The 21,442-nt window shown below is 36.4% G+C and overlaps 4 protein-coding genes and 1 pseudogene across 10 annotated transcripts in view; 2 read left to right on the forward strand and 3 right to left on the reverse strand.

Annotated features, from left to right (window-relative positions):
- The window catches only part of LOC107701634 (acyl-coenzyme A thioesterase 9, mitochondrial-like), a 5,411-nt pseudogene extending 2,133 nt beyond the window's left edge, over positions 1-3,278 (reverse strand).
- A 1,374-nt stretch (positions 3,279-4,652) lies between these two features.
- LOC107701687 (acyl-coenzyme A thioesterase 9, mitochondrial-like) lies at positions 4,653-9,733 on the reverse strand. Of its 2 annotated transcripts, XM_016503753.1 has the most exons (16): positions 9,589-9,733; positions 9,271-9,359; positions 8,983-9,009; positions 8,570-8,615; positions 8,295-8,465; positions 7,646-7,683; positions 7,217-7,300; positions 7,034-7,137; positions 6,877-6,950; positions 6,720-6,787; positions 6,273-6,384; positions 6,097-6,187; positions 5,912-5,997; positions 5,737-5,824; positions 5,506-5,656; positions 4,653-5,424 (listed from the first exon to the last, which is right to left on the reverse strand). In XM_016503753.1, exons 1-16 carry the CDS (start codon positions 9,600-9,602, stop codon positions 5,363-5,365), a joined length of 1,305 nt encoding a protein of 434 aa, XP_016359239.1. In that variant the 5' UTR covers positions 9,603-9,733; the 3' UTR covers positions 4,653-5,362. The 2 variants fall into 2 exon arrangements, with proteins under 2 accessions (XP_016359239.1, XP_016359240.1); XM_016503754.1 differs by lacking the exon at positions 8,983-9,009.
- Positions 9,734-10,131: 398 nt separating this feature from the next.
- LOC107701652 (diamine acetyltransferase 1-like) lies at positions 10,132-12,310 on the forward strand. The gene is made up of 6 exons (XM_016503692.1): positions 10,132-10,388; positions 10,716-10,767; positions 10,843-10,926; positions 11,116-11,217; positions 11,296-11,336; positions 11,549-12,310. The coding sequence occupies exons 1-6, from the start codon at positions 10,323-10,325 to the stop codon at positions 11,717-11,719; spliced, it is 516 nt and encodes a 171-aa protein (XP_016359178.1). The 5' UTR covers positions 10,132-10,322; the 3' UTR covers positions 11,720-12,310.
- A 68-nt stretch (positions 12,311-12,378) lies between these two features.
- LOC107701653 (MICOS complex subunit MIC26-like) lies at positions 12,379-17,793 on the reverse strand. 2 transcript variants are annotated; one of them, XM_016503695.1, is made up of 9 exons: positions 17,702-17,768; positions 16,968-17,121; positions 16,749-16,868; positions 16,178-16,210; positions 16,006-16,060; positions 15,397-15,492; positions 15,147-15,238; positions 14,596-14,685; positions 12,379-13,663 (listed from the first exon to the last, which is right to left on the reverse strand). In XM_016503695.1, exons 2-9 carry the CDS (start codon positions 17,058-17,060, stop codon positions 13,622-13,624), a joined length of 621 nt encoding a protein of 206 aa, XP_016359181.1. In that variant the 5' UTR covers positions 17,061-17,121; positions 17,702-17,768; the 3' UTR covers positions 12,379-13,621. The 2 variants fall into 2 exon arrangements, with proteins under 2 accessions (XP_016359181.1, XP_016359179.1); XM_016503693.1 differs by having other exon boundaries at positions 12,380-13,663; positions 16,968-17,072; positions 17,702-17,793.
- Positions 17,794-19,209: 1,416 nt separating this feature from the next.
- The window catches only part of LOC107701689 (ropporin-1-like protein), a 6,228-nt gene continuing 3,995 nt past the window's right edge, over positions 19,210-21,442 (forward strand). Inside the window, exons 1-4 of one of the 5 annotated variants that reach the window (XM_016503756.1) lie at positions 19,210-19,345; positions 20,661-20,799; positions 20,931-21,054; positions 21,145-21,306. In XM_016503756.1, coding sequence (XP_016359242.1) covers positions 19,339-19,345; positions 20,661-20,799; positions 20,931-21,054; positions 21,145-21,306 — 432 coding nt within the window. In that variant the 5' untranslated portion in view covers positions 19,210-19,338. Of the gene's footprint in view, positions 19,346-19,437; positions 19,488-20,381; positions 20,452-20,660; positions 20,800-20,930; positions 21,055-21,144; positions 21,307-21,442 lie in introns of those variants that run through there. The other 4 variants (XM_016503760.1, XM_016503761.1, XM_016503758.1 and 1 more) reach the window with 4 other exon arrangements.

Raw genomic sequence — 21,442 nt, forward strand, 5'->3', positions numbered from 1 at the left:
CACACACACACACACACACACACACACACACACACACACACACACACACACACACACACACACACACACACACACACACACACACACACACACACACACACACACACACACACACACACACACACACACACACACACACACACACACACACACACACACACACACACACACGCACACACACACACACACACACACACACACACACGTATAAGGTGATTTTTTTACACTCCCTTGAAAAATACATGATCTGGACAGAACAGCAAAATACATTCAAATTATTTACTGCAAAATTAGCACTAATTAAAAAATGTTTTTTGTTAAATTAACACAAAAGCAACATTTAAAAATGATATGTACTTGAAGGTGCCAATATAAAAATATGAAAAAAAAAACATGAAAATGATACAAAAAGTGCAATCTTCAAACAAAAAGTTTTGATTGTTGCAACAACAAAGTGAATTATTTGAAAAACAAAGAAACCCATGATGAACAAAGAAATACATTTAACAGAGAACAAGTGGCAGGTCTATTACCTTGCATTTACACTCCAAAACTGCACAGATCTATTTTGACATACAATATCTGATTTTTTGCCCTGTCAATCATTACATTTTCGGATTCAGTCCCAAACATTATTGCATACACATTATCATGATACCTTTGTTGGCGATATAAAATTAGGAAATACTATCAATAATATTTGATATATCGTCCAGACCTAATCTGTACTACCTCCTAAACAGTCCAAGTCCTCCAAAATCCTACCAAACCTGTGAAGAAAACAGAGATATATAAAAATCAATAACAGAATGTCACTGTTTTTTTAAGAGCAAATAATAACCAAGCTGCATGTGCAGAGTAATGGTCTTTTAGCACCTGACACTGTTGTGAGAGTTGAGGTATTTCTCTCTCAAGGCAGGCTGGGAACCCAGAGGAAGATGCGCCTCTATCATACTGTCCTTCATTCTTTTTGGAGGCAGTTCATCCTGACTCTGAGCAAGATACTGGCTTAGTGATGTACGCTCGGCCAGCACTTGCTGGTGATCTCTGTGTTATGGAGAAAATACATCATAAAATGTAAATTTCAGAGATTTGTCGAGCTGAACTTTTAATTGATTTGCATAATATTTAATGAGTGTAATATGTTACATCAGGAACATACTGCCAGTTGGTAGATGCACCAACTATTTCTCTCAGCCTGTTGCGAACTGTGAAATAAAAAAATTAAAAAGACCAAAATGAGACATCACACATTAAAGTGGTTAGCCTGTCAGTTTTGGTATTAGAAACACATACAGATAAGCTTTACACTAAAGAGTTGGTAAATTTAAGGTCAATATTATTGTTGGTATACAATATTAATATTAGGACAACGGCATTACTAAAAAAAACAATTTTGTTAGTCTTAAAGGATTAGTTAACTTCCAGAATAAAATTTTCCTGATAATTTACTCACCCCCATGTCTTCCAAGATGTTCATGTCTTTCTGTCTTCAGTCGCAAAGAAATTAACTCTCTATGGCATAGTGTTGCCCTCAGGCAACAAACCACTTTTTTGGACCTCACACCCCCCCTTTAATAAAAAAAAAAATACATACACACATATATATATATATATATATATATATATATACATATATCACAAATGCTCTAGCACTAGCTCGACTTCACGCTTTCCGTAGTCACATTGGAAAGGTCACGCGTGGCGTAGGCGGAAGTACCGAACCAGTGTTTACAAAGCGAACGTGCAAAGAAAGTCAAATTCCCTTTACAAAAAAAGGTAAAACAACTATGTCGATTTTGAAGTTGGAGGTGAAAATGAGATGAAGTTTTTCACCCTACCCTTCCTTTTTGAACCAGAGTACACAGACGAAGAGCTAACCGCGCGTGACCTTTCCAACGTGATTACATAAATGCGTGAATTTGCTGATGCGCATCTGTGGTTAAAAAGTATATACATTTTTTTTTTTTTAAATGACTGATCGTTTCGCTAGATAAGACCCCTATTCCTCGGCTGGGATCGTGTTGAGCCCTTTGAAGCTGCACTGAAACTGCCCTTTGGACCTTCAACTGGTTGGCCACCATTGAAGTCCATTATATGGAGAAAACTCCTGGAACGTTTTCCTCAAAAACCTTAATTTCTTTGCGACTGAAGACAGAAAGACATGAACATCAGTAAATAATCAGGAAATTTTTATTCTGGAAGTGAACTAAAAGCCACCACCATCATTCCAGTCCCGAAGAAGTCGTCTCCATCCTGCTTCAATGACTACCGTCCAGTTGCACTTACCCCCATCCTCATGAAGTGCTTAATCTGTATATCTGTATTTATGTTCTACTGTTAGTGTTATCTGTATGCACCAAGGGTCTGAGAGTAACGCAATTTCAATTCTCTGTGTGTATGTGCTGTACATGTGGAAGAATTGACAATAAAGCAGACTTGACTTGACTTGACTTGAACTAATCCTTTAAGAAAATAAAGCTGAAGGGGAAAAAGTGGTTAATGGACACACATGGCAAAACAGGAAGCAAAAGACAGGAAACAAAACAGGACTGCTTCAGCAGGCTGCTAATTAAAGACAATGTATAAGGTCACTAAAGGGAAAAGCATTTCAAAAATGAAAAACATCAGCTATACTCAAGGCTACATGCATGCATACCTTTAAATAACAACAGGAGAACGGACACATGCAGACATTAAGGGAGTCTAAGAATAACTTTCAAGAGTTCAATATGCATTCAGAATTAATAAAGGGGGAAAAAATAGGCAAGGTAATTTACATTTCTTCCAGTTCACCATTGCTTACAAGAAGAAAAAAATCATTCTCCAAGAACTGACATCATTGTTGGTGGGAAAACAATAAATGTCTTTAACTATTAGCAATGGATTTGTAAAGGTCTGCTATATATTTTTATGAAACATATTCAAAAGGTACTGCATAACTTGTCTATTCCAGCAGTTACCTTCAGCCATATCAGGAACCTTCCCTGCACATGAAAACGTCCTGCACGTGAAGGACACAGCAGACTTCAGGACCCTATACAAAAGTGAGCTAAAATGAAAATAGAGAGCCTGCTAAGGTTGAAAAATGCATTAACAAGAAAAATAAGAAACTTTTAGCAGATAAAAAAAAAATAAAAAACTAGAACACGTGTCTTACAGATTACATTCGAGTCAGAAGATACAGATGTAACACTCACCGTGGACACATTTTATTGTTCTTCTCTCACCACTTTGTAGAACACACAGCAGGAACTTTCTTCAAATCAAAGACAGATCTGAACTTGCAGACGGTATCATTTCGCTTCCCGATCCTCCACGCACCGTACTAATTGTTAAGTGAGCACTTTTAACGAACAACAATCAGACGGCCAGTTTCTAGAGGGGCTACTGAGTTTCTAACGTATTACTGTTTAGAACCTTTTTCCAAGAGATAATTGAGCAATAGAGGTGAAACCTAACATGTTGGCATACAATTACACATGCTCTAGATTGATATATGGGATATATACAAAATACAGGTGCATCTCAATTAATTAGAATGTCGTGGAGAAGTTCATTTATTTCAGTAATTCAACTCAAATTGTGAAACTCGTGTATTAAATAAATTCAATGCACACAGACTGAAGAAGGCCACTGTCAAAGAAACCTGGGCTTCCATACCACCTCAGCAGTGCCACAAACTGATCACCTCCATGCCACGCCGAATTGAGGCAGTAATTAAAGCAAAAGGAGCCCCTACCAAGTATTGAGTACATGTACAGTAAATTAACATACTTTCCAGAAGGCCAACAATTCACTAAAAATGTTTTTTTTTATTGGTCTTATGAAGTATGCTAATTTGTTGAGAAAGTGAATTGGTGGGTTTTTGTTAAATGTGAGCCAGAATCATCACAATTAAAAGAACCAAAGACTTAAACTACTTCAGTCTGTGTGCATTGAATTTAATACACGAGTTTCACAATTTGAGTTGAATTACTGAAATAAATTAACTTTTCCATGACATTCTAATTTATTGAGATGCACCGGTAAGTAGGAAAAAACATATTTACTCGCTGTCTCAACATGACCAAATATATCTGTCACACTTGCAATTTCATGAGTTTGTCACTCGGTGGCAGCAACTGTCAGGACAACGCTTGAGATTGTTTCCGCAGTACAATGTTTTAAACAAATAAAAGAATAGTACAAAATTGTTTAAATGGTACACTCACATGTGATGAAGACCCCAGTCATAAGCACCCTAATACAATATTTACTTTTTTTATTTGTTATTTTACATGGAGCGGGTCGCCTCACGGGGACCACTGTTTAGATCACATGACCAGACAAATAGCATTGGACACTTTCGCTCATGGAATAAATAAAAAGAATACACCTCTGAAATGTGCATTACACATAAGGCAAATGTTAGTCCACTAATACAGATGTAAATAAGCATATTTAATGCTCTGTATTTATAAGAAACAAACAAGAATACTCATACAAACGTAAAATAATACAAGTATTCTAAAAATAAATGATGGTAAACATATTTTGTGAACAAAAACATTGAAAAGGCATGCATTCGTTGGCCATTCCGGTACAGGTAGTGTGTACATGAAAGGCATTATAAATCTCCCTGAACCTACTTCCTTTCATATATATATATATTTTTTTTTACACGTTAACTTCTTACAGAGTCCATTCTAGGTTCATACTACCATCTTTTGCAAAAGTCCATGGTTGTTTGTTGCATTTAAAATAATAATGCAAATATACAAGCCAATTTGTCAGCATTCTGAAACATATGCAGATATAACAGCAAAACCTGATTCTTATTCATACGGTGCGCTCTAAACCAAATGTGTTAGGTAAAGTTTTTGGAGTGTTTGGTGAGGCAGTGCTCTCATAATTTGATCTCAAGTTTCAGATCTCCTTGTTTCCTTTTGAGGAGATCAAGGAAGGAAGACGGGACTTATTCTTAGAATTTGTGCAAATACTGTATATCATTTTCCAAGGTACCAGTTGTTCATGAATCGCTTTGGCTGCATTCAGATCAGTAACAGTACAACCAAAATCACTTGGTTTAAGAGTTTTGTCATATCTCCTTATGAATGGCATTGTAGTGCAAACAGAACATGGTCTGTTATAAGTCTTAATGACTAAATAGGTTCAATATTACCACAATCAAGATGCATAAAAAAAAAAAAAAAAAAAACTTTCACTGCAAAACCATTTCACTAAATGCTCCTCTCCCACTCGAAGTTTAAAATTGTGAAAAATAATATTTTACATTTATGTAAAATGCAGCGAACAATAAAAAAATATTGTGAATATAAAATGAACGGAACTAAAAAATTTAAAGTTTCATCCCAGATGCTCAACCTTGGCTCCTCATGGTCTCATCAAAGTGCCTCTTTCCATCCAGGTAAAGCATAGACTCTGCAAATGGCAACAATATTAAGTTACAGGTAATACCATTAAAATACAAAGTAACAATATTTGTAAAAATCTGTATCTGACCTCCATAGCTCTGTGGTACAACAGCTGGGATATCCTTCTCAACGCAAAAAGTGAAGTGAAATACGTTTGTGGTGCTGTGTTGCCGGGTCAATGGGTCAAGCACCTCTGTGTGAACCCTGACCTGGATGTGCATCCCTTCTGTGTAACAAACCTGACACCACAGTATTATCATCAATCTTATTCTGAAGGGAAAAAATGGCTACAAATTAATGCATTTAACAATTTAGAAACCTGTGAGGACAGCAATAGCAAAGAGCCAATTTCTACTGGCTTTCGAAATATGATGTCATCTACAGCCACCAGTGTTGGTCTGCAACCACTGAAAGATACAAATACAGCCATGTAAAGGAATGGAAAGACTTCTTTACAGTAAATATTCAATAGATAGCAAAGGGGAATCTCTTACGCAAATGCACAGGCATTCGCCCAACCAAGTTCATAGGCTTTTCTCATCAAAAAACCACCAAATATCCGGTTAAAGATATTTCTTTCCTGTATAATGTAAAGAATAAAGAAAGTCAGTGCACATTACGCAAATGTACTAATTGACACTGTCAGTTTCATCGATTAAGTATTGCAAAAAATACTTACTTGTGGATGGCAAATCTCAAGCCCTTTCATTTTGGCATCTTCCATCCACACTGAGTTAGGTGATAAAATACGACTCCGAAAGCTGACAGTTCTATAGAAAGAAGGTAAACATTGTTAAAAAATGGGCAAAAAATAAAGGCACATATTTATAACTGTGTAGTGTTAATAAATCTGACCGTGTGTCTAGAGTGTTGAGGAACAGGTTGTGAATGAGAGTCCTCTCCTCAGCTGCAGGGGCCACTTTCAGAAGAGAGGCTGTGCTCAGCTCCACACGCCTCGTCTTGTTAACTGATCAATATAAAAAGCATCGGTCTTGCTCTAAATGCTTCAAATTGAAGTAGCAATTGTGATTACAAACAAAAGCGCTACTCACTCTCTCCTTGTTGAAAAATTGCCTTTTCCTCGGGACTCTCTAGTTTTAGTGGGTTTATAAAAGCTGCCCTGGATAAACAGTACATAGCCAGTACACATCAGTCTAAATAAGCTCTTTTTGCACTACAAATCATTATATCTGCACTGTTGTTTACTTCACTGGTTTGCACTCTATCTGCCAAGCATCGGTCTTGCGCTAAATGCTTCAAATTGAAGTAGCAATTGTGATTACAAACAAAAGCGCTACTCACTCTCTCCTTGTTGAAAAATTGCCTTTTCCTCGGGACTCTCTAGTTTTAGTGGGTTTATAAAAGCTGCCCTGGATAAACAGTACATAGCCAGTACACATTTACAGACACAATTCAGCAATCATAGATTTGTCGATCATACCAACAGGTTTACCGTTACCTTTTGTTTTCAGGATCTCGAGCCACCATTACAAATGTGGCATCTAATACATCGGTGTACGCCCCATCATGACACTGTGAAAATGGTTTGTTTAAGTTCAATGACACTTTTATGTGCAACATATAATACATGTTTCATAAACAGACTTTAGGAATACCTGAGACACATGCATTTTAGCTTCTATTGAGGTTTTGCCAACCCACGTCACATGACCTGTGAACTTAATGTCACAGTCGGGGTAGATGATGTTTTTTCTCATGTCTGTGAAGTAATAAAACAAAATTTAATTAATAAATTTCATAACCAAAAAAAAAAAGTCTACTAATTCAAGAAGTAATACCAATCTTGTCCACTAGGGCGGTGACGATAGACAGTGGAGATCTTTTCAGCTCCTTATTCCATGTGTGAGAATAACAGATGAGCACTAAGAGACAAGAATGAGACGGTATGTGATAAGACAGAGCAAGTTATGATCAGCCAATTCTGCTGTGATTATCTACATCTCCTATTTAAAAAATAAAGGTTCTTTATTGGCATCTAAGATCAAATTAAGAACCTTTAACATCCATGAAACCCTTCCATTGCACAAGAGGTTCTTAACCACGGAAAAAGGTCATTTAGATTATTAAAATGTTCTTTACACTGAGAAAAATGGTTCTTTTAAGAAATGTTCACTGAAAATGTATTTGAGGAACATAAAACGGTTCTTTAATGGCATCACTGTGAAAACCCGCTTTCGGAACCTATATTTTTAAGATGTATTTATTACCAGCTAAACTGTCCAAGTCCTCCAAAATCCTTCCAAACCTGTTGAGAAAAAGGTATTTAAGCAAAAGAAAATGTACTCAGATCAGAATGAATATTCAAAAATGACTGGTTGTGAAGTTTGATATTTCTGAATGCCACTAATTTAAAAACAGACAAGCAACCAGGAATTTATGCTGCAGGTTAGGGCTGCACGATTATGACAAAAATTATAATTGTCTATATTTCCCTTTAAATTGTAATTGCAATTATTAATTACGATCATCACAATTTACACAATGATGTTTTGAATAGTTTTTTGTCACATTTTTATATGAAAATAAACAAGCTGAAAACACTGAAAAACGTGTATTGCTTTTCTATAGCATTAAGGCTCAAATGTCAACTATACATTGGTTTTCCACTTTAAATAAAAAAGTAAAAATATGCATGGTATTATTATGTTAAACTAAAACTAAAATTAAAATAATGGAAAACCCTTAAGATAACCTGTAGAAAGAAAAAAACACTCAGAACAATGTAAGTGGACTTTATTTTTGTACTTGCTCCTTTGAACGATTACGTAATTGTGGCATCTGTAATTGTAATCACAACTAATAATTAAATTAATTGTGCAGCTTTACTGCAGGTGAGAAGTGGTGGTCTTTTAGCACCTGACACTGTTGTGATAATTGAGGTATTTCTCTCTCAAGGCAGGCTGGGAACCCAGAGGAAGATGCGCCTCAACTGCACTGTCCTTCATTGTCTTTGCAGGAAGTTCATCTTGACTCTGAGCAAGATACTGGCTTAGTGATGTACGCTCAGCTAATGCTTGCTGATGATCTCTGTACAACAAAATGGAGAAAATACAACATTTTATGCAAAGTGGTAACATACTGGTGACATTCTGCAGAAGGAATAACATAAAAGTGTAAATACAGTAACATACTTCCAGTTGGTGGACGCTCCAACTATCTCCCGCAGCCTGTTGCGAACTGGGAAAATAAGGAGGAACAAAATGGAGCTTTAAAGATGTACCGAGACATCACATAATGTATGTACTTAAGAGTAGTGTTGGAATGAAAAGCAAAGCAGCATTTGTATCACCCCATAATATAATATGGAGACACAGAAAAAAAACTAGTCAGCAGAAACAATGCATTAGAAAGGAACCAAGACTAGTCTGCATGAACAGGCCGCTCACAGGGTGAAGGCATTTGAAGAAAAAAACACTAGATGTGAAAGTACAAAGAACTTCATGCACACAAACCATGAAATAACAGCAGGATAGTGTTTATTAAGCCACATGAGAAAAGAGACTTTCTAAGAATATCAAAGAGAGTAAATGTTCTTTCATTTTACCATTGCTCACAAGTAAAAATGTGTTTCCTGTGGGGACATAAAAATGGGTCAGGAACACACACTGATGGGAAATTATTATAATGATTACAGTGTATATATAATAATAATAATAATAATTAGGCAATAATTTAATGTGAATTATGAGAAGGAAAGTAAGCGCTCAAAAGTTTCACCGTGATAACTAGTACACACACTGACAATATTTCATTGCCTTAGACTGACTAGGTTAAAAGTGTTGGGTGGGTTAGGAGTTGAACCTTTTATTTATGATTTTTTTTTAATAATTACCCTCAGCCACATCTGCTGCTTTCCCTTGTCGGCACAGTTGACCCGTGGAAAACCCTCTGCACATTAAGGATGATGCAGACTTCAGGACCCTTTATATAAAGCAAAGACATGGGAGAGAGCTGACTTGAAACATTTACTTAACAAAACTGCTAATGGTAAAATCACAAAAGTATGAACCCCTTAATTAAAGAAACTATGTATAAAAAAATAAATAAAAAAAAGGTCCTATTGAGAGACCAGGCTGGTCTGGAATCCTTCATGCATGAAATGATGAGTTCACAACAAATGCGTGACGCAAGACAGAACTGTAAAACTCACCGCGGAGAAAACATCTTCCTTGTTCTTGTCTCACCACTTTATTGTATAACAACAATGATTTCGTGAGACATACAACAGCTCGCTTCTTGCATAAATGACAAATTTCTTAACTGACAGTGATTTTCACTTCCTGTAACGCAGGCGCGGCCGGTCTACCGTACTAACCGTTTTAAAGGCGTATGAAAAAGATTTCTTCATCACTAACCTCACCAACTTCTACCGTAATTACGGCCGTTGCGTTTTGGAAGTTTTCAATGTTGTCAGAGAGACATAAAAATGCTAAAATGTGGTTTTAAAACAAAATTTTACATGGATTTACACGTCTTCTACATTATTCAGGAGGAAATGTCCTTCAAACGAACTACATTTCAGTAGAAAATACATAAATTCCTACAGTGTTTTGATCCCACTGATATATATGCACCAGCATGAGAGAATAATAACGGTGCGTCCTGACGTAGCTCGAATGGACAACTGCTATTGGTCCGCAATCGGACGGTAACCAGACCCCTCCCCCACCGGCAAATATATGCCCGAGTTGATAAACATACTACAACATTTACTAAAGACAGGTGAACACAGTGGGGTCAGCTGCTGCATGCGATTCCCATCCAGGAGAAGCCCAAACTTGACAGCGGAGGGTAATATTCTGGGAAGCGAATGAAGAAACACCTTTTGCTTCTCTTCACATATAGAGGACTAGTGAGAAAAGGGAAAAAGTGTAAAAGAAGAAAATGGCCAATTTTAATTTGCGTAAAGCGGAGCCAAAAGACGTGCCTGACATATTGCGACTCATAAAGGTAGATTTCACACCGGTTTAATTGCATGTGTAGCCTATATTTGAAGTACATTATTTAGGGTAGCAGAATATGCTGTAGAAACTTTTAAAAAGTGTATAAATATGCCTTAAAATGAGTTTATTTGACAGCTGTCCCATGTTATATTAAAAGTTAATGTCTCACCTATTATGATGTTATATTAATGTTAAATTATTTCAAAAGGTCTCATGATATTGATAGAGTATCCAAATATGACCCTTGCATGAAAACAAGCCCCTATAGGCCCACCGCCTACAGATCTTTCAAACAAGTTGAAGTTCAAACAGCATTCCTTTCTGCCTTCTAAAGGAACTCGCCAAGTATGAAGAAATGGAAGACCAAGTTATATTAACTGAGAAAGGTGAAATGACATAATGTATCAAATGTTAAATTTGATAAGTAGTTGGCCTGGAGTGACAACAAAAGTTCTGTTTAGATCTGCTCGATGACGGATTCGGAGACCACCCGTTTTACCACTGTGTGGTCGCAGACGTGCCAGCCGAGCATCAGAAAGTCGAGGGTAAATATCAAGACAAAGATGATCTTTAGTGAACTTCAACCTGTTGAATAGCGGAATAGACTGTTTATAGGTAGACCAATAGAAACAAAATGTGATGTTGAACGTTTTATCATAAGTCTTTTTTTAATTTCTTACTTTCTTGCATAAGCATGTAATGCATTTGTGTAAGACACCAGTGTTCACTTACAGGTTATTCTGTGATTGGATTTGCCATGTACTACTTCACCTATGACCCTTGGATTGGCAAACTGCTGTACCTTGAAGATTTTTATGTAATGAAAGAGTACAGAGGTAAGGGTGTGTTATTAAGGTGTCTTTTATGAAAGTAGTTGCTTCCTAAATTCCCTTGACCAGTTTCATGCTTCACAGGTTTTGGAATTGGGTCTGAAATACTGAAAACCCTCAGTGATGTAAGCCATCCTGTTTACATTTGTTGTATGTGCAGTTTGTATCATTAAAGACAAAGATGGATACAAAACTGTAATTCCTGACACAAAATTAGTATAAGCAAGTAGTTTAAAACTCAAAATAGACCACAGAAATGTGTTTTATGTTGTCTTTAAATGATTTTATGCATTACACATCTAGACGCAACCATAAACAGTTCTGTTTCCACCTGCAGACAGCCGTGAAGAATCGGTGCAGCAGCATGCATTTCATCGTGGCTGAGTCCAACAAAGCATCCATTGACTTTTACAAGCGACGTGGGGCTTCCGACCTCTCGCTGCAGGAGGGATGGCGACTTTTCAGGATCGATAAGGAGAATCTCCTGAAAATGTCTGCCTATGAGTGAGCTGTGCCGGAGTTCAAGTGTTCAAGGAGAGACTAGGGATGGCTCACAACCATTGTTTAGTTTAAATAATACTTTAATCCTTACATAAAATGCATTTAAATACACTGTGGGTATTAATCATATTAATAAACAGCAATTTACTCTGAGATGAAGTTACAGTGCTTGTATTCATCCTTATATTTCAATCATATTCTGTAGTTTGTATGTCAGAGTACATTATGAATAGTCTTTTATTTGTATCCAATTTAATGCATAAAAAATCTAAAAAAAGGAAAGGAAAAAGTCGTCTTGTATTTGATTATATGCAGGGCCGTTGCTAGTGGGGTGAAAGGTGGTGACAATTATAGGGGCCCCCACTGCCCAAGGGTCCCACTAAATCCAGTAGTAATGCTATATATTCCACTACCCTTATATGAATCATTTTAGGATATATATTACAAAGTCAGCTTGTATGCCTGAGAGTTTAATGAAAACCTCAAAAACATGAAATTTAGTTAAGAATGCTTTCCAAATATCTCCTCTCTCCCCTCCATAAAAATGGTTTAGTCTGATGTTAATTATTTCAGCTCAGTCAGCTACAAAAAACGAGAGGGACCCAACAAAATCGCAGGACCCACCCCAGCTACTGAAAAGAACCAGAGTTCAGGCTGATCCGAGAACAGTTGAAGTTACAAGTAAAGCTACAGTGGAAATGAGACTGACTGAAAATGCTGGGTACCAGTAACGTCATGAAAAGGAGAGGGAGGCCAGGAGGAGAACAGCTTAAATCAAACGTTCTTTTGCAAGACAAGTTAGTGCACTGTAGGGATGTCGTTGTGATTGGATGCCGTGCACCTGATAATTTCGCTGCCCGATTTACTTTTGCAGGAATAGGACACCTAAGAGCTGCTGCCCGCGCCGTCATGCTGGTACATCTCATTATACTGGCGCTCACCGGCCAAACAATTGCATGAGTTCACATGGATTTTTCAGATGTGATAGCCTATATTTAAGATAACTACACCGTTGAAAAAAAAAAAAAATTACATTTAAAACGCCAATACAACTCACTGCACTGATGGACACATTTATTAACTTTATTTAATAAAATATTATGCAGTAGCTTATTATCTTCATCAAAAATGAAGACAATGATCATTTGAAGTGGTTTTATTTTACATGTGACTGCATTCTTTCACATTCCTGAACGTTTACCTCACCTGTTAGGGGGCCCGCATCAATATTTTTTCAAGGGGCCCAGAATTCCCTAGCTACGGCCCTAATTATATGCATAAGTTAACACCTTCAGGCTTTCCTCCCAGTCATAGTGGTCAAAGTCATAGTGATAAAAGGATAAAAACACAGATGACTATCTGCACTGAATAGTGAATGAACACAGAATGCACTGTATAACTTTCCTGGAGAATACTGTACTTTGCAGAATATCCCTTTGTTTATGTCCAGACTAGGTTCATGATACATGGGGCAGACTCTTATTAATGAGGTTTGTGAAATCATAAGTGTGTGAAGATTATAAAAACTTATGCAAGTTTGAAGTTTGATCTTTGTATAGTGGCACAGGAAATTTCTAGAGAATGCAACAACACTGGTATAGAAAATTCTGGAAATACAATAGGAACCATCAGTAAGACCTAAAAGTCACCGAGTTGTTGAAAAATGTCTGGAATTTTCAGTGCAAGTCAGGTATGTAGCTCTCTTTTTCAGGTTGGTCCAACTGCTTACTGCTGCAGTGTACATTTATGTGCAAAAGTACATTTATACAGTGCACAGAAAACACAAATATACAGTCCCAGTAAACACAACCAACACAATAATATAGCAAATACCAAACTGATCAGTGCACTGATAAGAGAACAGAATCCAGGTGCAAAGCAGGAACTCCTAATAAAACTTACTGCTGTCTCAACTTGATTTTTGGCTGGCTGTTTTCTGTGTCTTCTCAACCTACAAAGAAAAAGGTAAAAGTTTACAGAGCAGCAAAAGTGTTTATTTCACAACTTCTAGGATGATCTTAATGTTAAATAAATCATCACACAACTTTTCAACACTGATGACAAAAAAAATACAAAAGTTTCTTAAGCTCCAAATCAGCACATTAGAATGATTTCTGAAGGATCATGTAACACTAAAGACTGTAATATTTTAAATTATTTCACAATATTACTGTTTCACTGTGCTTTTAATTAGATGAACGCAGCTTTGATAAGCGTAAGATTATTTCAAAAACATGGAAAAAAATCTTACCAAACCCAACCTTTTGAACAATAGTTTATGTTTCTGAAGGTTTCTTCCGCAATGCGTCATAGTAAGGCAAATAAACCTTTTCATTTAAAGGGGTCATATGATGTGATTTCAATTTTTCCTTTCTCTTTGGAGTGTTACAAGCTCTTGGTGCATAAAGAAGATCTGTAAAGTTGCAAAGACTAAAGTCTAAAATCCAAAGAGATATTCTTTATAAAAGTTAAGAGTCAGCCACGCCTGACTGCATCATCACAGTATGGTAAGGGGTGTAACATTTCCGTCTCACGCTTGAGGTATTCGGCCAATCACAACGCACTGGATAGCTGGCCAATCACAGCACACCTCGCTTTTCAGACTGATGAGCTTTGTAAAAATCGACGCGTTTCAGAAAGGCGGGGCAGAGAGGAGAAACAATAATGTACAGTATGTGGAAAATAATGTGTTTTTTGAAACTTAAACCGCATAAACACATTTCATTACACCAAATACACAAAATAATGTTCTTTTTAGCAGCATCATATGACCCCTTTAAGACATTTAGAGTGAATCTGCTCAAGACATTAGCACTGTATGAACTGTCTTGGAAGAGGAAAAAACTAGTACAACACTGTGCTGAGTATCAGATTTCTCCTCACTTTGTCCTTGGATGATGATTTCCCTCTCAGCAGTTCCTCCAAAACAACTCGCCCTTCTGAACCCCAGGAAAATATGCAGTGTTTTGTGGTCTATTAAAAAAACAAAACAAAACAGTCATTCATACTACCCATCATCAGTGGACTAATGTCTTGCTATTTACATTTTGTAAAATCTGTGAAAAACTTTAAAACATGCTCATTAGTCTTCATCTAATTTTCAGTGATTTTCCTGTGCGGCAGGGAGTAGTCTATTATTCACTTTATTTGACTGAGCTTATCCATGGAAAAATTCTCAAAATATCCCTCCACTTTCTAGTTTTGCACTTATAGACAGTCGCACAGGAAAAAAGAGGAAGCAACACTGACTATCTGAACACACAATTCACAGACTGAATTTCCTCCAGACAAGTGCTGTTAATATTCCAGGACACAAGTACAGTAGTTGATACTAAATTATTCAAAACCTCAGTTACTGCTGTCTGTACTGGACAGCCTGCTGAGAAACAACAACTGACTCTGTCCATCTGAACAGAAAAGAACTGTAAACTTGCCCTGGCAACAGAAGCGGCATGCTGTGGGTAGAACATGGAGGCACTCAGAGCCATCAGCCCAGTGGGGAACATCAGCATCCTGACTCTGCTGCCTGTCGGGACAAAACACAACAAAGAGAACCAAAACAGTTGTTAATAATAACACAAAACAGATGTTAGAGGTCAAAGACCTTATGATAAAAATTGAACGAATAATAACGGAATATTTGATATATTATGTAATTTCATAATAATGGAGCAATAATCATACCTTTTGCTAAATAAAGTCCCAGAATTCCAGAGAATCCTATAACACCCACACTGGCATAGAACTCAGATGGAGGGTAATTCAAAAATGCATACATATCTGAGAAAAAAGAAATGCAATGCTGTTTCATATAACCATGGAAATGTTTCGAGAAAAACAGCGTAAAAACAAAAAAGTAAAAATAAATAAACAATAAAAAAGTAGATTTGAAAAAAAAAAAAATAGCTTGAAATACATTAAAAATAGATTAAAATAAAACTTTGATATAAATAACAAAAACATTAAAAATAATCCTAAAACAAATTTAAAAACAGATAAATAGATTAAGTAAATTTAAATAAATAAATAATAAAAATTTGATTAAAATAAACAAATAAAAATACATATAACACTACAGCATTATATGGACTATAAAAACTTATAAATCTAATTAAATTATTAATTAATATTTATTTTTGACATTATAAATTGGGTCTTTGCACATAAAAATCTATAGCTGCATTCTAAACTTAATGATAGGAGTCCTTCACATGAGTATGATTACATATGGGGGTCTGTGGCATCAAAAATTTAAAACCCCTGGTATAGATGAGTGTATGTTTGTGTCCGTACCTTTTACAATACTATGGGTGGTATTCACAACAGGCTCAACTGTCTTGTAGTAAGACTATGATTGAAAGAGAGAAACATTAAGGTATAAGAGATATTGCAGATTAATTCAGTATCACAGTGATGAATTATGAGCATAATGATTGTGAAGTGGCTAGAAATGAACATAACTTGCCTGTATTTTCTCCACGGCAAAATGTGTATTTTCCTAGAGGTGGAAAAGAATCATAAAGAAATCATGAAAACCATAAACTAAACATTATGATAATGTATAATGCATAAAATATAGAGAAGATATGCATGTATTATACGTGACGTGACGTGACGTGACATGTGGCCAAGTATACCCCCATACACCCATACTCGGAATTAGTGCTCTGCATTTATCCCATCCAAAACACACACACACCCGGAGCAGTGGGCAGCCATTTATGCTGCGGTGCCCAGGGAGCAGTTGGGGGTTCGGTGCCTTGCTCAAGGGCACCTCAGTCGTGGTATTGAAGGTGGAAGAGAGCGCTGTACATTCACTCCCCCCACCTACAATCCCTGCCGGTACGAGACTCGAACCCACAACCTTTGGGTTATGAGTCCGACTCTCTAACCATTAGGCCACGACTTCCCCTTATATACGTATAACATCTTATGTGTCTGTGTTGAGTACACTGAGTTAACAAAATTCTGCATTTCTAAAAGCCATGATTTTCTTTTGAATCACTTCACTGAGCACTGTCAGTACAACAGCATACCTGACACCATGAAACATAAGGTTCCACTGTCTTCCTCAGAGATGCTACACCCTGTTCAACAGTACCGACCTCGGGCTCCTCGTACCTCAGCTGGGACTCAGGTGTATCATAGAGTGAAAGCTGAAAAATATAGGGGTATTATAAAAACCCTTCAACATCATGCCAATGACCTCCTCGTTCTACCCCACACCAACCCAAAACACAGTGCACAGGAAGTACCTCATTAGTCATTAGAGTGGTGTTATTTTCTTTGGCCTTGCTTGCAGCAAAAACAGTGGCAGACATCAGGCCAAGGGCTCCGGGCACTGCCATGGGCAGCACCACCTCAGCAAGGAAGGGCAGAGAAAACAAACATGAAACACGCCATAATAACCTTAGAAACAAAGCAAACGATGTATTCATATATTATGTACAAGTACTAGACAACTTAAATTACCAAACAGCATTACAAGGGAGCAAAAACAAACACAAAAGCATATGAGTTGCACTAAAACATCAGTTTCACAATGATTCAAGATGAGGCACATCACTCTCAGAAGAGAATTTTCTAGAATTCCAGACATAATATAATTCACGAGAAAACGACAATATTATAGAATCATGAGGCAAAATAAAACAATTAAAAAAAATATAATAATATAAAAATACAAAAACACTATCAGGTCAATACTCCCAGGGAACACACATACTGGTAAAAAATGTATAGCCTGAATAAGTCGCTTTGGATAAAAGCGTCTGCTAAATGCATAATATACTAAATTACTAATAAGCTCCAGTTAGCTTAGCTAACGTTACATCACTGCTGCCACTCTATGCGCATCCTTAAGACAAACGCTTTACTGTATAATCTCAGCTTTCTTATTATGCATAATTATCTAAATTAATTACAAACAAAAATACAACCGTACTTCCATAATTTGAATTTATGTAATGAAAAAAAGAGTATCTTTTACCTTGGCTATTGTCCCAAGATTTGGCATTTTATTTCTTGAACAACGTTCTGCTACGGCAAGTCTGCGAGGACAAACTTCTCAGCGATGTGTAAATATTTCGAAACGTTTTTGTAAAGAATAATGAATCTCACATTCTCTTAGCTGTTGATCAAAGCATTATTACCTGGGCCGTATTAAAAATTAGATGTTACGTTTTTCATATCTTTTGTGTCTCTCATGTGTAATGACTTGAATAATGTTGTTATTGTAAAACTAAAACTATTAAACATCGTTTTCGGTCATTTAAATAAAGGTGATGTAAAATAAAATATAAAAGTTAGATGAAAAACTTTGAAAATCAAAAACGTTGCCTTGACAACTAACTAATATAAGTTTAAGTATTAAAATTCCTACTATTTTAAAATGACTATTATCAAAACTAAAGATGAAATAAAAATAAATTAAAGCAAAATATAAATATTTAAATTACAAAAGCACATAACAAAATTACTAAAACTATATATATATATATATATATATATAAGCTAATTATAAATATTAATAAATACTAATAGTATATAGAGAACACTAAAATAACACTGGAACAATGAAGCTCACACCTTTACTGGAATTGCATGTATTTTCTTAACACATCAACAAAATTTCAGTAACTTCATTTTAATTCAAAATGTTATTAATTTATTAACACTTAAAGACATAATTTGTCTGATGCTTAAATATAAATGTACTTAAAATCATTTTATTAATTGGAAAAGGCACTTCAAAACTTAATCTACATAGACATATAAATAACTACAACTACATTCATGACCTGAGTAATAGCCTATATACAAGAACTAAAGCACAAAGTAATTTCATTTGTAATTTAATATTTCTTCCTTGTGTGTTTAATAGAGAGAGAAAAAAATCAATAGACAAACTTAAAAAGCAAGAGAGACCTAACAAACAATCAATAAGTAACTGGTGGTGGTACAATCTCAACATCTTTTGGAGTGAGTGGAGAATGAAGAACAATTCCAAACTTTTTTCTCAACAACTCTGTGATTTCTTCATCTGAAAGATCTGTTGTGGTTTTTATAGCTTGTTGTCTGAGGACAGACTGGTAATAATCAGTCTGTGCGGCCCCCGATTGTGATTCTTCCAGTGGGCAGTAAGAGTGAACAGAGAGACTTGCAGAAGAAAATCAAGCTAGCAGAACTCTGATGGTAATCATACATGGCTCTGAAATCATCTCTTTCACGTGGCTCCAGGGTGAATTTGTACAGTTCCGTCCAACATTCTCCTCCAACCCCTCAGAATTCATTTCCATGAAAATTAAGTTTCCTTGAGCTCTGAGGCGATACACTCCGTGGCTCTGGACTTGAGGACTGTCGGTCTCAAGAGAGAGCGGGAGCTGGAATCCGGATCCGAACCATACATCACAGAGCCTCACCATCATGATGAAGTGGTCAAACGGAGGTCCGTAAGCATTGGTGAACCGATTCCTGACCTGTGCGGAGAGAATAGTCACGTCGAAGCCCCTCTGAGACAGAAGCCAAGAGAAGAGCCCATTATTCTCATAGCAGAATCCTCCACGGCGCATGACGACGATTTTTTTCATGTAAAAGTGGCAACTCAAGCCTGACCCGCTCTCCGATATGAATGGTGAGATTCTCAAAGGGAACTGTCATCAAGTGATTCAGGTGAACGTATCGCAACGTCTCCAATGTCAGAGGACATGGTCCCGAACAGCCGATACGTGCCAAATATTTTTCAACAGCCATTGTTTTGCAAAGACCTCAGGCATGTAGTTGCTGGTTAGTTAGGCTAAGAAAACTGTAGCCTAACCCAAATACAGCTGAACACAGCTACCAGGAACAAACGACATGTAGCTTTACACGACCTTTAAGCAAGTTTTCACTTTGCATAGGCTGTGAACGCGGACTGTACTTTCTCGGAAGTCCAAGTCTTGTGCTCATAAAAATTTATAAGGACATGAAACTTTCTCATCAATCCTTCATTACCTGGTTGCTATGTTTCTAGAAAACGATTAAAAGTATATTGCAAATATACCAAATGAAAAAACGTTGATTCTAAACAAATGTAGACGTTAATGGAACTGTTCCGCTTTTAAGTGTTGCCAGATATCGCAAGAGCAACTCAGTTAAAACAAAACCAAAATGAGCGATTGCTTTAGAAGAAATATTAGATAATAAAACAATAATAAATCAAGGCTAAACTTTTCAAAATAATCTCTTTTCAATAGTCATTTTTCCTTTCACAAAACATTAACATTTTAATTAACATTAATATTTTTTCACACAGTCGACATCGATTAAAATATCTCTCAAGCAAAAGCATCAGATTAGCGCATCATTGGATGAAGAGCCAAGCAATAGCAAACCCAAAAACCGTAAAAAACCGTTTTTTTTTTTTAATAATCAACCATCCACTTTGCTGTTTATAAGAGGAAAAAAACAAGCGACTTAGAATCAATGGACGTGGCAACAAAAGCTCTAGTTTACGCCCTCTTTGCTGGCATTGGCCAATCGGATCTCGGAGGACTTTTTGGTTTCTAGGTGATGCTTACAAACAACCCGTTGCTATGAAAAACACAGAGATGCAAGTCGCTGTTGTCTTATAAGATGGCAAAATAGTAAATATTATACTGTACTATATAGTATACATATGGTACCATATACGTTTATATTAGGCCACATTTACAAAGAAGGACTTAACTACAATTCTGTATTTAAAATAACCTTAAAACGGTAGGTTCTTTTGTGTGTTTAGATTAAATGCTATTTAGTTCAACTTGAAAATTTAAGAAACAAAATTTTCTAGTCATGTAGGCTATTAGTGTGTAGCTCTGGAAAAGATGCTGACTGAGACATTTTTTCGTATTGCATGTATTGAATTGCAATGTCTTTTTGTGCTCTTTTGTGTTCACCTTCTTCCTGTCATTATCTTAAAATACAAGCTAAAGTGATGCCTCCTCCTGAAACAATGTACTGCGCCCAGCAGATCAACATCCCTCCAGAGCTGCCTGATATTTTAAAGCAGTTCACAAAAGCTGCAATCAAGACACAGCCACATGATGTGCTGCAATGGGCATCTGAGTAAGTGTTGCTTTTTTAAGAAGTGTACTATGATACTGCATTAGATTGGCATTATATATAATGTATGTTTTATATGGCAATGGAAACATAATAAAGACAAATAACAACAATAAAACTGCTTTCTCTTTCAGCTATTTTTCAGCATTATCAAAAGGTCAGGACCTACCTGTCAAGGAGAGGCTTGAAATGCCAGTGGCAACTCAGAAAGCAGACACAGGGCTTACACCAGACCTTCTAAAGATCCTTCATCAACAGGTGTGATCCACTGTAACTCTTCTGTATGTTTTATACACAGTACAGCAGATGCATTTTTATGAATATTAATGAAATTTCTCTTGCACGTAGTTCGCACCAAAAGAAATCATTACAAAAGAGGAGCTTCTTCAGAAGTGGAAAGGCCTGTGCTTACCTATTGAACAGCTTGACACAATCCTTGCTCTTGGCAACTTCAGTGAAAATATCATTTGGATGCAGTTTTTTGCTTTAGGATGCAGTGCTTTGGGTGGGGTGAGTGGCTATAAATATCTAACTGTGTATTTAACAGTACATTAAAGGAATTGTTCATCCAAAAATAAGAATTTGTTGGAAATTAACTCACCCTCAGGCCATCCAAGATGTAGAAGAGTTTGTTTTCTCATCGGAA

This window comes from Sinocyclocheilus anshuiensis, unplaced genomic scaffold (genome assembly GCF_001515605.1).
Source record: "Sinocyclocheilus anshuiensis isolate Anshui unplaced genomic scaffold, SAMN03320099.WGS_v1.1 scaffold1626, whole genome shotgun sequence".
Lineage (NCBI taxonomy): Eukaryota > Metazoa > Chordata > Actinopteri > Cypriniformes > Cyprinidae > Sinocyclocheilus > Sinocyclocheilus anshuiensis.